This window comes from Leguminivora glycinivorella, chromosome 11, assembly GCF_023078275.1.
Source record: "Leguminivora glycinivorella isolate SPB_JAAS2020 chromosome 11, LegGlyc_1.1, whole genome shotgun sequence".
In the NCBI taxonomy this organism is placed as follows: domain Eukaryota; kingdom Metazoa; phylum Arthropoda; class Insecta; order Lepidoptera; family Tortricidae; genus Leguminivora; species Leguminivora glycinivorella.
In genome coordinates, this window is record NC_062981.1 from 18,117,699 (window position 1) to 18,133,470 (window position 15,772).

Consider the following 15,772-nt stretch of genomic DNA (forward strand, 5'->3'; position numbering starts at 1 on the left):
ATGCTTAATTATCGTCACAAAACTGACAGTGAGTTAATTTTTGTTAACAACATACGCTAATTGGGGGGGTCCCAAATTCTGAAAATGCCCCATCATTTAAATTGGGTCAACTTTGGTATTATTTTAGTATAAATTGAGGTTAAAAAATAAATGCACGGTATCAAATTGACTGTAATTTTTGTGTTATCAAATTGATTGTAATTGATTGTAATTTTTTTTGTAAAAGGGATGTAAAAGTTTGTATTGAGAATCAACAAGCACTGCACCCATTTTGATGAAATCGATTACATCTTTGATTTATGTAGTTGAAACTTATATCTTGAAAACAAAAATCTGACTTAGAAATCTTGTATAAAACATTTCTTGAATACATTATAAAACAAAGATTACCTACAAAAAAAAAAATTAAACGCTGCATTTGACCTTTTCATATTATGTGCAGCACAACTAATTAAAATTGCAATTGCAATAAAAACGGCAATAATTTTTTCGAAACTACTACAACATTCTACACTGCAGGTTAATTACTTAAGTATCTACAAAAATAACATATAATTACTATATAATAAATAACTCCTATTAGCTATCATACTTAAAGTAGTTCATATACACAGTGAAAAATAAAGGACCGTCAAACTTTGCATAGTGACTTTTGAGGTCATAATGAACAAGTTTTGTTATGGATCTATTAAAAAAATTTACCGTTTCATACATTTAGACTGTCATGATACCGACCATTTCTATGGAATAGCCAATTTTTTTTTTGCGATTTCAGCATTGGTCCCATAATAAAAGTTGTTCATTATGACCTCAAAAATCACTAAGCAAAGTTTGAACGGTCCTTATTATCTCACCCTGTATAAACACCGTTACAAAAACAATTAAAATCGCAATCGCAAAAACGCATTAAAAAATCGCGTATCAGTTTCGCGAAATCGCAATAAAATGCAAGCGAGTTGAGCACCCCTTTGCAGTTTTTGTTTATTTGATAGTCGCTCCATCGCTAGCTTAGCACGCACGCATCCAGTCGGTCGGCGCGTGCGACACGCACTTCACTGCACCGCGATTACCGACATCGATTAAACGAGTGTGGAGCCGCCTTAACGCCGTTCCAAATTTGAAAGTGTCGTTTTCGATTGTTTCGATATTTGAAAATTGCAGTGTGCCAGGAAACTGTTCGATGTTTAAAAAAATACGGTTTTGATTTGGTGTGTTTCAAAAGCTTAATCAGCGAGAAATAATTTCAATTGATACATCTGAGTTAAATAAAACTCTTCCAAGTTCTTGTGTTATTTTACAAGTGATCTTCAAACCAAGCTGACTTTTAAATTTTAACGGCTTCGAATCGGTGTTCTAAATTCATTTTTTTTTAGATTTACTTTGTTCAATTGAAAGGACTGGCCGTTATCAAACTGAGCTTTATGGCTATTGAATGACGTTCGAATATTTTTTTTAGAATTTTTTGTGAAAAGTGATTTGAATAGCGATCGATCAACTGCATAGTTCCTAGAGGAATATAAAATGTGTTTTTCATTTAAAAAAGACCTTGTGTCCACTTGTGGTGCATAATTTTGTTACACGAGTCATCTTGATTCGTTTAGAGATACGGACCATTTTTCACTATCACATTGAATTTCAAATATGGCTTTATAAGCTGGGTTTTTTATTTTTTGTGGACTATTTTGGAACGAATGCTTGTGGAAGTGGTTTAGTGCTTTGAGAAAGGAACTGGAGGCTAAACATGAGGTGAGTTTTTTTTAGCTTAAGATTATAACACATGTACATAGGTAAAAATTCTAAATCTAATTGAGGTTTATATCAATAGGGTGCGGGTTTAATTGTTTTGTAAGTACTTACTAAAAGAATTCGGCTAATAATTATATTATGTAACAAAATATTTTTATTTTAAAAACGTTCAGCAGTGAAAATAAAAGAAAACAGAATTTGAACATTTTCATTAGAATACGAAATTATAATAAGGGTTCCTCTTGTACCTTTTTGGTACGGAACCCTAAAAATATTACAAATATATCTCATATACCTGCCCTTTTCATAGTCATCGAACCGTCGGGTAGTTTTATAATAGTATTGTAAGTTCTATATACATTTTTAAATTAAATACACTTTTTGCAGAATTTTAATAATGTTTTCTTGTATTGCCGTTTTATTTTTTTATACCAACGCCTTTACCCGTTTAAATTATAAATATAAATATTGTGCTCATAGAAAATTCAGTAAAACAAATACTACTTAATATATAAAAGAACGAACTGACCGACTGACATATCAACGCACAGCCGAAACTGCTGTTCCTAGAGATTCCAAATTTGGCACAAAGATTCCAAGGTGAACACTAAGAAAGAATTTTTAAGTTTTGTATGGGAAAACAAGATTAAATTAGTACTTGCGCGAAGCCGCGGGAAAACGCTAACTTGTGTAAGAACGTGTCAAAATTTAAGAAAACTTTTTGTAGGCCAAAAGATAACCATTTCCTTCTACCTAGTTTACCAAATAGCTATTTAAGGCACAAAATCGGGTAAAATAACTAAAAAACCTATATAAAGGCGGGAAAAATTACTAATTATTAAATTATGTTCTAAGCAAGGACTAAATAATACGGGACAGACAAAGCCTATACAAAAAAGCGTACCCCTGAAATGTATGGTATGGGCCGTTTAGGCTTAAAACTAGGCGCTGTTTCGCAGCCTGGAAGTGGCCAAAATAGTATTTTTACCCAAATATATTATTTGCTTGTTTTTATTTTTTAAAAGAACAACTGAGGTTTCTTTTAATATCATAAAATCACGTTAATACACGTTTCAAAAAAAATTGCATCATCAGTTAGTTATGATAGTATATATTTTATAGGTGGCGATAAAAAAATGAAACACGATTCTTTTATGAAGCCTGTAAATTAATGCTAATATTATAAAATGGGAAAATGTGTGTGTCTCTTTGTTTGTCTGTCTTTTACGGCAAAATGGAGTGTGATTGCAAGACGGAGTGATTTTTTTAAATGGAGATAGTTGAAGCGATGGAGAGTGACATAGGCTAATTTTTGTATCTTTCCAACTCCTCACTTTTCTAAAATGGGGGGTGGAAGTTTGTATGGAACATTCTGCAATTTTCGAACTTGATACGAGGGAAGCCGCAGGCAAAACCTAGTCCTATATACAAATAATACATGGTCCTAAGGTATGAAATTTTCTTGCAATTGCAATTACAACTAATTTATGTCACAGTAAATATATTGCAACGACCTCTTCAAAGGCAAAAACGGAAAAAGTCTAAGAAAAAAACGTACCTCAAAGCCCTAGAGAAAAAGGTACGGTGGCCTAGATACCTTTGGGAGACGCTCGGCTAGATGGCGCTAATATTAACATTTGACATTTTAACACATATCAATCTAACAATATGGGCCAAATTGTCAAAACTGAGGTTCAAAAGTGTCGAGCCTGTGTCGAGAGATGGCAGTCTATGCACTGTGATTACACATTTTACTTCTACATTATTTTTCATTTAACTCTATAATACTCGATTCTCTTTGACAAAGGTCAAACATGAAAGCATACCATGGAAATTGTCCAAGTTGCTAATTATAATTAGTTCTTATATTAAAGCCACTTAAACGATCATTGATAGACTGTATTTCGTTGGAACAAAGGTTTATAATAGTTCAGTAATGGACTATGGTACCGCCCAATCGTTACCGATTTGCTTGCGGGTGACGATTGACAGATTAAAGGAAGTTTATTTATTTATTTAAACTTTATTGCACAGTAAATAATTTTTAAGAAAAAAAAATCGTCGCCTTTGGGGTTCTGGTGAAAGCTACTTGCGAATGTTGGATTATGTAGAAATGTGTAAGTATTTTTTAAAACTGCTTTTAATGCTTTAATTATTAGATGGCAACACAAATGAATATACGTATAACGTTAAGGTTTGAGGAGTTTCCTCAATTCCTCATGAATCCGATTATAAGAAATTGAAGCTTGACAAACTATGACTTGAAAACTCAATATGCTTAACAAACATAACTAAATAAATGTCACTGTTCTGAACTTAAATGCATGCTTTTCTTACAAAAATACCAAAGTCACTACGAGTGTGCCGTTCAGATTTGAGGAGTTCGGTTCTGACCATCATCAGCAGTTCCACTGCACCAAATATCACTGATCTGGACGTAAGTGCATGCTGTTCTTATAAGAATACCAAAGTCACTATAAGTGTGCCGTTCAGATTTGAGGAGTTTGGTTCTGACCATCATCAGCAGTTCCACTGCACCAAATGTCACTGTTCCGTACCTAAATGCATGCTGTTCCTTTAAAAACACAAAAATCACCATATGTATGCCTTTCAGATTCGAGGAATTCCCTCAATTTCTCCAGGATCCCATCATCAGAACTGGGTTCTGAGAAAAATGGGACCAATCTGTATGCATATACATTCAATCAAAAAAAAAAATTCAAAATCGGTCCAGTAACGACGGAGATATCGAGGAACAAACATAAAAAAAACATACAGACGACTTGAGAACCGTCCTTCTTGAGAGATTTGAGGCGACGGTTAAAAAATGTCAGGCGAACTTAATGCCAGAAGGCATTCTCACCAGTTAACTTTTGGGCCAAACAGAGATCTATAAGAGCATAATAGGTGCACTATCGCAATGACGAGAAATAAAATACCTATTAAATAACCATAAAATGATTATGTATATTATACAGCATAACTACTAAATTATGTTTATATGGAGATTGTATATAAAAATTCGGTCAATAAACCTTACAAAGTATTTACCTACATAGGGAATCCGAAGAGGGGTAAGCAGAGCAGATGCAGCAAGTGCACTTTTAACAGTTAAAATATATTGTAAGAAACCGAAATATTGTAAGACACCGAAATTGCAGTGACAGGTTGCTAGAACATCGCCCAGACCATATTTGGCCGAATTCCTACTAGCCGAAATCGCACAAAGAGGCTGATTTTCGAATTTCGAACTCACGAATCCGCTGTTCGTAAGTCTCGAAAACGACGAAATGCTAATTTTGAACAAGGACGGCTAGTAATTTGAAATCTAGTGATAATGGACACTCGTTTTTAGGGTTTCGTAGTCTTTATAGTTTCGCCATATCTGTCCGTACGTCCGTCCGTCCGTGGATAATCTCAGTGGCCGTTAGCACTAGAAAGCTGAAATTTGGTACCAATGTGTATATCAGTCACGCCGACAAAGTGGTAAAATAAAAAGTGATGTTTTTATTAGTGTACCACCACTACACGTAAAGTAGGGAGTGATTTTTTTTTTCATTTCAACCCTAACGTGTGATTTGTTGGATTATGTATTTAAAAATGAATAGATCCTACGATAATCATTTTTTGATATTGTTAATATTTTGAAATAATCGCTCCAAAAGTAAAAAAAAAAATCCCCCCCCCTCTAACTTTTGAACCACAAGTTTAAAAAATATGGAAAAAATCACAAAAGTAGAACTTTATAAAGACTTTCTAGGAAAATTACTTTGAACTTGAGAGGTTGAACAGTTTTCGAAAAAAATACGGGAAACTAACGGAACCCTACACATGGCTAAGAACCTCCCGACTAACTCAGCTTTCAAACAAAAAAAAAACTAAATCTAAATCGATTCAGCCGTTCGGGAGCTACGATGCCCCAGACAGACACACACAGACAGACAAATTAGACAGACAGACAAATTGTCTAATTTGTGTTATAGTCTGTCTAGACAGACAAACTATAACACCCCGTCGTTTTTGCGTCGGGGGTTAAATATACGCCTCTATTTTCAGTGCGTGTTGAGTTATTTTTGAGAACGTCGACAGTTCAGACACATCTGTCAGTGACTGCATTGAGTCATCGATTACTCATCTTTGTTTTGTTTACATCGGTCGCTGTCGCTCATTAGATTCATCTTTCCTTACTGTCCACTGTCCATTGATTGAAGAAGACGCGTAATCTTGTGACATGCATGTTTACATTGCTAATCGTTACTTAATACATTGTCTCATAACATCTATAGGTGTAATAGATGAAAACACAACACCTTGTAAACAAAGTACCTCACCGTCTATCACTGTGTCTGTTTGGTTGTTTGTTTGAGATAGACTTCAACACTTAACGGATTTACGCGCAGTTTTTTACTCATGAATAGAGGTTTTCTGAGGAAGGACTCAGGTATATAAGGGGGTTAGTCTGTATCTTTAGGTAGTTAAATAAATGTATACAAATTCTACTCACAAGGTACTTGAGGGTAGATTATAATTTAACATTAAACGACCAAATAAGAAGATTAAACATAGGTCGCTCAGTGACACATCTACTTGATTTTGTATTTGGTTGGTTAACCGAGAAATGTAAACTACCCTAAAATGTACAAATGATTTGTGTTTACGTTTTTTTTAAACCTAAAAGTCCAGGTAAACCTAAAAAAAAAGTACAGGTAAACCTAAAAGTACAGGTAAACCTAAAAGTACAGGTAAACCTAAAAGTAGAGGTAAACCTAAAAGTACAGATAAACCTAAAAGTGGTGCACACGATGAAGCATGGTTAAACCTCATTCACACTAGGCGAGAACTGAGACACCAGCGCGCTGATTTCCCACCGTCACCAGGTGACGAAAACGAAACGCCGCGAAAGTTAGTCTGGCTCTGTCGCGCCAATACGCAAGAGCGATAGAGATAGATATCGACGAGCGTTTCGTTTCGTGAGCGTTTGTGCCATTCGGCTACGTACCCTGGAAAGAGAATATCATGCCAGGTCCTGGCAGACTAACTTTCGCGGCGTTTCGTTTTCGTTTCGCGTCGCAGAAATGCCATTCGGCTACGTGTCACTCACGCGTCGGACTTAACAGTCATTTGCGTAAGTGCCGCATTCTTACGGACGCTGCTTAATTAATACCTCATATAATTGATGTCAAAGGCCAATGATGAAAAGTACAGGGTAATTTGAGAAAACTAAAGTATTAAATTGGTTGAAATATGACGTTAGGATTTCTGCTCGAGACTCTTGAACTTGAGACAACTTGAGAGTTTCGACTTCATTCAAGACGACTAACAATCGACAGGTGACACGAGAGTCTCGAGTTCCGAATCTAAATTACAAACTGAAGCGAAATGCAACTTTTTTGCCTTTTGCCCGGTCTCATCGTGAGTCGTAATCCGTAGGTGTTTTGGTCGAATACCTACCGAAGTAGAGTCTAGGGGATCGGAGCATCTCAAGTCGCTGGTGACATCTCCTTCTTCCTCCTACCCTTATCCCACGTCATGCGGGGTCGGTAAACGTCTTCCTCTTCCATTCTCCTCTATCTTTCGTCATCTCAACACTCACATCTTTCTTTCTCATATCCTCTTTCACACAATTCATCCATCGTTGTTTGGGTTTACCTCTCCATCTACAACAAGTCCTTCAAGTCGCTGGTGACATAAGTACCCTTATATTTCAGTTTATACTCCAGTATGCGTAGCCGAATGCACAAACGCTCACGAAACGCTCACGATAATATCTCTTTCGTAGCTATTTATCTTTATCGCTCTTGCGTATTGGCGCGACAGAGCCAGACTGCCTTTCTCCTGCGTTTCGATTTCGTTTCGCGTCGCAGAAATGCCATTCGGCTACGGGGCCTGAAGTGTCTTAAGCGTCTGAACTACTAATCTGTTTAGGTACTTGAGTGTGGGTTAGTCCCCTTCTACAAAGTGTTTTGCACTTGGCCCTCGGTAATCTGAACTGGAAGCCATCCTTCGTGTAATGTTACACTTTGCAGCGATGTAGCGGGTTGATGCTATATGGAAACGTTGCAAAATAATAGTAATTTGTTATACAAGGGGGCAAAGTTGTATTTTAACTCCGAGTGCGGAATTGAAAAACGAGCAAGTGTTGAGAATAGAATCGTGAACTTGCGAATTTTTAACACACGAGAAGTAAAATACATTTGCACCCGAGTGTAACACAAAACTTTTCCCCTCACTATAGCGAGGAAACTGCAACGCAAAAAATGCGTTTATCACTGCTTCCACAGTAGTTCCACGGGTGGTAAATCATCTTTATTACTAGATTTACCTACTTTTATCAATTTTAAAGCAGTTAATTTGACTTTATTCAAGGTCAAATTACTTTACCCACTAGTGGATAAAATGCGTTTTTACCCGCTGGTATTAAAGGACAAAACACGTGTTTCCGAGCTAGTGAGGGGAAAACACTTTTTACTTGTGAGTGGAATTTTTGCATTGTGAGTAAATTATTCTCCCTCTTCCGTACTATGTTCATATTGTTCATCCATCTTCATTGATATGAATTGTTAAAATGACTTTTTTTCTACTGTTTTGCTGATCTTTATTTACACGAACATATTTACATAATTGTGATCGTCAATGTCCGAGATGTGGTAGCACACAGTACCTACGCTAGTTTTTGTGCGATAAGAGGTAAACAAACAGACAAACTGCCTGATGGATCACCACCGCCCACAAACACCCGAAACATCAAAAGGGTTGGAAGTGCGTTGCCGGCCTTTAAGATTTGCGTACGCTTTTTGTTCCTTCGAGAATGTTTATTGATTTCGAAGCATTTGATTACGCTATTTTTAAAGTTGATTTTACCCAACTAAGCTCATATTTCACTAATTTTAAAACAACTCTAATAGTGCCAATGTTTCACAACTATCGAAATACAAAACAATAACATCTAAATGAACCTGCACTATAAACAATCACAAAACTAAACTTACTATTATTGGCACATTTACTTTAAAAGCTTATCACACGAACATTTTGAATAGGAATACAAACTTTATTAAATTCACAATTAAGTTTAGTTCGAAGTATGGAGATTAGCGGTTTGTGTAGGGTTTAGACCTGAACATGTTTAAGGCGGAAGGGGATCGCCCCGCGCCCTGAATAAATACATAGGTTTTCCTCACTGAAGGGGCATTGACATTCTTGGAAATATTTTTACACAATTTCATGAGTAACTATCGCGCTAACCGAAGTCAGTATTGATGTTACTACTACTATGGTACACTATTTTTATTTATTTATTAATTATTCAAAAAAAATGCATGCTTAAAAAACGAAAAATAAAACTGTCCCACTTAAATCACGATGATCTGATGCGTTATTCATGCTATTGACGCTAAAGTTATTTATGGCAATGTCCGCATTTTGCCCAAAACTTTGTTCGCCAAAAAAATATTTCATCATAACTTTATCACAAAATTTCACCAGAATCGATTGAGTATTGCGACCTATAGACGAGAACATCCGGACACTACAAAAACAAACTGCGATCCACAATAGCTCCAGTCAAGAGGAAGTGAAAAGAATATTTCATGCAAATAATTGAATAAAACTTTATAAATCTCATATTTAATGGCTAATCAAAAATTGACACAGCTGTGGTTGAAATACACCAAACTTTGTATTTTTCGGAGAAGACTGACCCCACCACGACTGACTGTCTCCGAGACCACGGGGACAACGCCGTCTCTGAAACCTTGGTCACTTTAATATGTAGTCATACGCGATTAAGTCCAGATTTAAAAATAATTAAGGCCAACATTTGTATCGAGATTCGGTCTTCCCTTAATACCTTTAAAGGATTGGCAGGATTACAACGTCCTGTTTACGAAGCTGGACTAATGTGGGATTGTATGGATGTGTATTGTGTAATTATATCCTGACACAATGTATACATGACTTTATGAGGAGTTCATTCAAGCGGATACTTGACATCATTCAGAAACAAAGTTCATCGCACTTTCATATAAAATTGACATTAAATTATTATGTAGATAATCAAGGTTAATACATTGTTAAAAGGTATTTTTGAAAGTTAAGTTCATATAAATTCTACGTTTGCCCGGGGCATCGTCCCTAGGACGCTTGCCGTGTTTCCTCGCTGTATTGCTAGGCTCAGCCGTTGTGAAAGGAAATTGGCCGTGCGTAGATCACCAGACACCCAGACAAGTTTGGTGGAAACCTCCTTCATGAACTGCTTGGTGTCTGATGACCATGGTCCAAATATTTCAAATGCAAGTGCCGCAAATATGTAGTTGTTTTAACCGCCGCCTCAAATCTCTCAAAAGAAGGTGGTTCTCTATTCGTCTGTATTTTTTTTTAATGTTTGTTCCTCGATATCTCCGTCGTTACTAGACCGATTTTGAAAAATTTTTTTATTGAATGTATATGCATACAGATTTGTCCCATTTTTCTCAGAACCCAGTTCTGAGGATGGGATCCTGTAGAAATCGAGGGAACACCTCAAATCTGAAAGGCATATATATGGCGATTTTTGTGTTTTTAAAGGAACAGCGTGCATTTACGTACGGAAAAGTGACATTTGGTGCAGTGGAACTGCTGATGATGGTCAGAACGGAACTCCTCAAATCTGAACGGCACGCTTATAGTAACTTTGGTATTTTTATAAGAACAGCATGCACTTACGTCCAGACATTTGGTGCAGTGGAACTGTAGATGGTGGTCAGAACCGAACTCCTCAAATCTGAACGGCACACTTATAGTGACTTTGGTATTTTTATAAGAACAGCATGCATTTAGGTTCAGATCAGTAACATTTATTTAGTTATATTTGTTAAGCATATTGACTTTTCAAGTCAAATTTTGTCAAGCTTCGATTTCTTATTATCGGATTCATGAGGAATTGACGAAACTCCTCAAACTTTAACGGTATACGTATATTGATTTTTGTTGCCATCAAATAATAAAGCATTAAAAGCAGCTTAAAAAAAAATCGGCCAAGAGCGTGTCGGGCCACGCTTAGTGTAGGGTTCCATAGTTTTCCGTATTTTTCTCAAAAACTACTGAACCTATCAAGTTCAAAACAATTTTCCTAGAAAGTCTTTATAAAGTTCTACTTTTGTGATTTTTTTTTCATAGTTTTTAAACATATGGTTCAAAAGTTAGAAGGGGGGGACGCACTTTTTTTTCCTTTAGGAGCGATTATTTCCGAAAATATTTGTATTATCAAAAAACGATCTTAGTAAACCCTTATTCATTTTTAAATACCTATCCAACAATAGATCACGCGTTGGGGTTGGAATGAAAAAAAATATCAGCCCCCACTTTACATGTAGGGGGGGGGGGGGTACCCTAATAAAACATTTTTTTCCATTTTTTATTTTTGCACTTTGTTGGCGTGATTGATATACATATTGGTACCAAATTTCAGCTTTCTAGTGCTTCCGGTTACTGAGATTATCCGCGGACGGACGGACGGACGGACGGACGGACAGACAGACATGGCGAAACTATAAGGGTCCCTAGTTGACTACGGAACCCGAAAAATACGTACACATTTCTACATAATCCAACATTCGCAAGTAGGTTTCACCAGAACCCCAAAGGCGGCGGTTTTTTTTTCTTAAAAATTATTATTTTTCATTAATGCATATTTGCGGCACTTGTTAAACTGGGCTTCTCAGCAGCAGTTCCCTGTATCTGGGCCGAGCGTTGGACGTTGGATGGAGCCAAGGTATCCACGCAGGTCACGTCCCACGCCAAGGGTCGTCCCAGAAACCAAGACACAAGCGAGCAACCGTCAGGCCGCTTTCCGGGTTCGAGGGTTGCCGGTATGTCACTTTCTCAACACCTGGCAAGGAACAAATGGTCATTTCGCAAGTTGTTGTGCAGGTTGTGGAATGAGCTACCTTCTGAGGTGTTTCCCTTGCGCTATGACGTGGGGTACTTCAAGAAGCATGCATTCATTTACGTTCAAAAATGAGGCGAAAAATGTTTTGCGTTTTTGAAGTCGTTAAGACATGGGAATGAGGCTTAACTTCCTCTAACTTGTAGTAATTTATGTGTTGCTTATAGTTTGTTTTAATTCGTAATTATTGTTATTGAGACGATATGAACGTAATTATTTTCGGCTCTTTTGAGCTTTATGCATGGAGTTCCACATGTGGAACTGGAATATTTTTTATTCTAGCAAACTATTGATTGTATATTGTTTATATTATTTTTTCCTAAACGCAAACTTCAATCATGTATTCTTTACGCGAAAAAAAAAGGCATGCAAGGAGTTAAAACGCTCTTTACGGTCGTGTTTTAGTTTATCGCCACCCGTTGCAAATGTTCTCTTTTCCGCACGTGTATTATAAAGTACTGATTCTAATTCGGCCTTGCAACCTTTTATAACGTTATTAGTACAGAAAGGCTCTGTTAACCACCGCCGAGAGGCAAAAATCCGTTTTAACAAAAATTTAAAATCGTACTTTCTGCGTCCACTCCATTACTGGCATCAAAAAAGGTGCCAAATGCTAATAGAAAGGGAAAAACTCGAAATACTTTTGTATTCCAAATGGATCTACAATAAAAAGCTCTTCGTTCTAAAAATAATTCATAAAAACGTATAATTACCCACTTATATGAAGTATTATATGTACGTATTTTAAGTATATAGTATGCACAAATTTTCATTGTTACTTAAAGAGTACAGGGTGAATTCACAAAAACTGGCACGGGGATGGAACGACTGAATGAAAATTAATCATGTGTGTTTCAGGTTAACGAATAAAAAGTCACTCAATTTGTGCCTGCATCTGTGAATCGATCTGTACCTAAAACCAAAGTATTTAAAACTAGCTTTTGCCCCCGGCTTCGCTCGCATTAGAAAGAGACAAAAAGAAGCCTATGTCACTCTCCATCCTTTTAACTGTCTCCAATTTAAAAACCACGTCAATTCGTCCCTCCGTTTTGCCGTGAAAGACGGACAAACAAACAGACACACACTTTCCCATTTATAATATTAGTATGGATATGGATTATAGCTATTGGGTCGCCAAATAAAAAAAAAAAACTGTAGTCAAATTATTTGCCATTTCATTTTCTAGCATTGAAAATTAAAATTCGAGTTTATACATATTGTACATAAAGTGAATGCCAAATTACATGCTATACCTGTATTTACATGTTTCAAAAAAAAACTAGGTATTTCTTTCTGATGGGTTTACAGAATACAATTACTATTAAGACTTAATAGTAATTGTATTCCGTAAACCCATCAGAAAGAAATACCTAGTTTTTACTTAGTAATTGTATTTATTGACGGATTACCGTGTCATATGTTACCAGTAGACACTCTATATTTATGTGTATTAATGTCAACAACATGAAATGAATTACATACTCGTACATACATATAATCACACCCGTATCCCATAAAAGGGTAAGCAGAGCACATGAACCACTATAGTTTCAGTGCTTAAATACATATTTACTTAAATTTCGATTATTAAAAATTACCCTCCTGTACCGTATACAATATAATATAAGTTTAATAAAATCAGAGAATAACTTGGAGTATAAGGCGGTGGCATGGTTACTGAAACTCTTGATACTCAAGTTAAAATTTTAAACAATGAATAAAACAAACATTTATTTTATATTGGTCTACCCAAACGGCGTTGTCAGAACATCAAACCGTACAAGTCTGGCATGGTAATAGTTTAAGGCCCCGTAAGTTCGTGTTTCTTTCTCATGTTCAGTGAGCGTAAGAGCGAAAAATGAAAGGAAAAGTTCGCCTTTGTACTTCGCATCTCAATGTATGTTATTTTCAATGTGTTTTTGTACAATAAAGAGTTACTACTACTACTACTACTACTCATGTTTCACTCGGACCTCATGTTTTAAATTTTTTTTCAACCATGATGACATACTTAACTTATTTTTGGAACCAATTTTCATAAAACTTGCATGTACACAGTTTGTTATTTATCAATACTTTAAGTGCATTATTTGTATATTACTACTACTTTTGAAACGTTATGAGAAACGTTATGAAAGTGTGTGAAGCGAAAGTGATTTGTCAGGATCGTAAATGGAAATCCGTGATCTCTGCCTACCCCTCTGGGAAACAGGCGTGATTGTATGTATGTATGTACTACTACTTTTAAGTCTAAAATCAAGGATTAAAATCGTTGAAAATGCTTTCTACAGTTGTTGGAAATCGTGTGGTCGAAAAATGTGACAACACATTTTAAAAATCTTTTGCCGGCCTAGCCAAAGTGACAATCGTTGACGCTAGACGCCGACCGAAATGCATTCAGGCTAAGAAAGCAAAGCAAAAAAGAAAGCTAAGCTACGATAACTCTATGGACCATGATCATCAGACACCCAGTAGTTTGTGAAGGAGGTTTCCACCAAACTAGTCTGGGTGTCTGGTGACCTACCCACACGGCCAATTTCCTTGCACAACGGCTGAGAGTAGCCATACAACGAACGAGGCAAGCGTCCTAGGGACGATGCCTCGGGCAAACGTAGAATTAATATAATATTAATATAAGCTGTATTTTGAATAAATGTAATAATTACGATATTATCGTAATCGTTTGTGCATTTGGCTTCTTCTTCTTCTCAGCATATTTGCGTCCACTGCTGAACATAATAATATGCATCTTTCATGGATTTCCGTTCCGTTCTACAAAATGTTTTATTGAATTCCGTAAACTTTTAGGGATGATCTTTAGATCAAAACAATTAATATCTCTGTGAAATTAGCGTCTTAACTCTTACGGTTATCGAGTTCATTCATTCATTCATTCATTCATTCATTTATTCATTCATTCAATGTTATTTGTTTTGACATGCGCCGTTAATCAGTTGACACTAACTTGAATATTATTCTTAAGGGTCTCTCACACTAATTAATTCATATATTATGTATGAAAACGATTATTTTTTGCGAATTTAACTAAAAGTGTTATACAGGTTGGTTCCTGATAACGAACCTAATGTCATGTCGAATTTAACAAAAAAAAAACACGTTGTATATGCGTTGCATTTGGCTAGGTACAATATTTCTCTAAACCTACTACGCCTTAAGAAAATCCCTGTATCGATATAAAAAATAAATTAATAATGCATGTCCCGGTGAATTCAAAAGAGTTTTTAACCCAAAACTCGCGGAACAAAGCTCCGAATAATTCGTATAAATGCATACGGGAGATTTCGTTTTTTGTCTCGTTTTTAGGGTTCCGTACTCAAAAGCTACAAAAGGAAGTATTGTTACAGCCATTGTTTCCAGCTTGAAAATAGTTATTTGGAAAGTTGTTCAGTTTCAATTGGAAGTGTAAAACAGAAGGCAGACATTTAAATCCCGTTATTTGTTGTTGTTAAAAAGTTTTATTTGATTCGATATTTTAAGCGACTTACAAGGTAAGTATAAGGTAAAAGAATGATATTCGATTTTTGTTTAAGAGTTAGTCGTTAATGTGTCATGATTATTATAAATTAAAAAAAAAAACCATTACAAAAAGGAGAGTTTATATATCGTGTTCTGATTGTTCAAATCCATCCCTACTATTTTTGTTACGCCTTGTATAAATATTCCCATCTGAAAATATACTATAAATGTTACAAAAAATTGTTCTATTAATATGAAAGTATACACAAAACAATTCAATTCAATTCAAAAACTTTAATGTCAAAAACAACACATGTCAACATTATGAATTAATTAATCGATATCATTTTATGGTTACCAAATCATTATTTATACATAATATTATGTCGACCTAATTGTATTAATAAATCACCGGCATGTTTACAAAAATGACAAATTCGTTTGTTATGATAAGACCACTTCTGTTGCATTTTATAAACACGAAAAAACCGGCCAAGAGCGTGTCGGGCCACGCTCAGTGTAGGGTTCCGTAGTTTTCCGTATTTTTCTCCAAAACTACTGAACCTATCAACTTCAAAATAATTTTCCTGGAAAGTCTTTATAAAGTTCTACTTTTGTGATTTT

At 35.7% G+C, this 15,772-nt stretch overlaps 1 protein-coding gene across 1 annotated transcript in view; it reads left to right on the top strand.

Annotated features, from left to right (window-relative positions):
• Positions 1–1,251: 1,251 nt before the first annotated feature.
• The window catches only part of LOC125230965 (protein NDNF-like), a 117,539-nt gene continuing 103,018 nt past the window's right edge, over positions 1,252–15,772 (top strand). Inside the window, exon 1 of the mRNA XM_048136284.1 lies at positions 1,252–1,746. Within this exon, the coding sequence (XP_047992241.1) occupies positions 1,742–1,746 (5 nt within the window). The 5' untranslated portion in view covers positions 1,252–1,741. The remainder of the gene's footprint in view (positions 1,747–15,772) is intronic.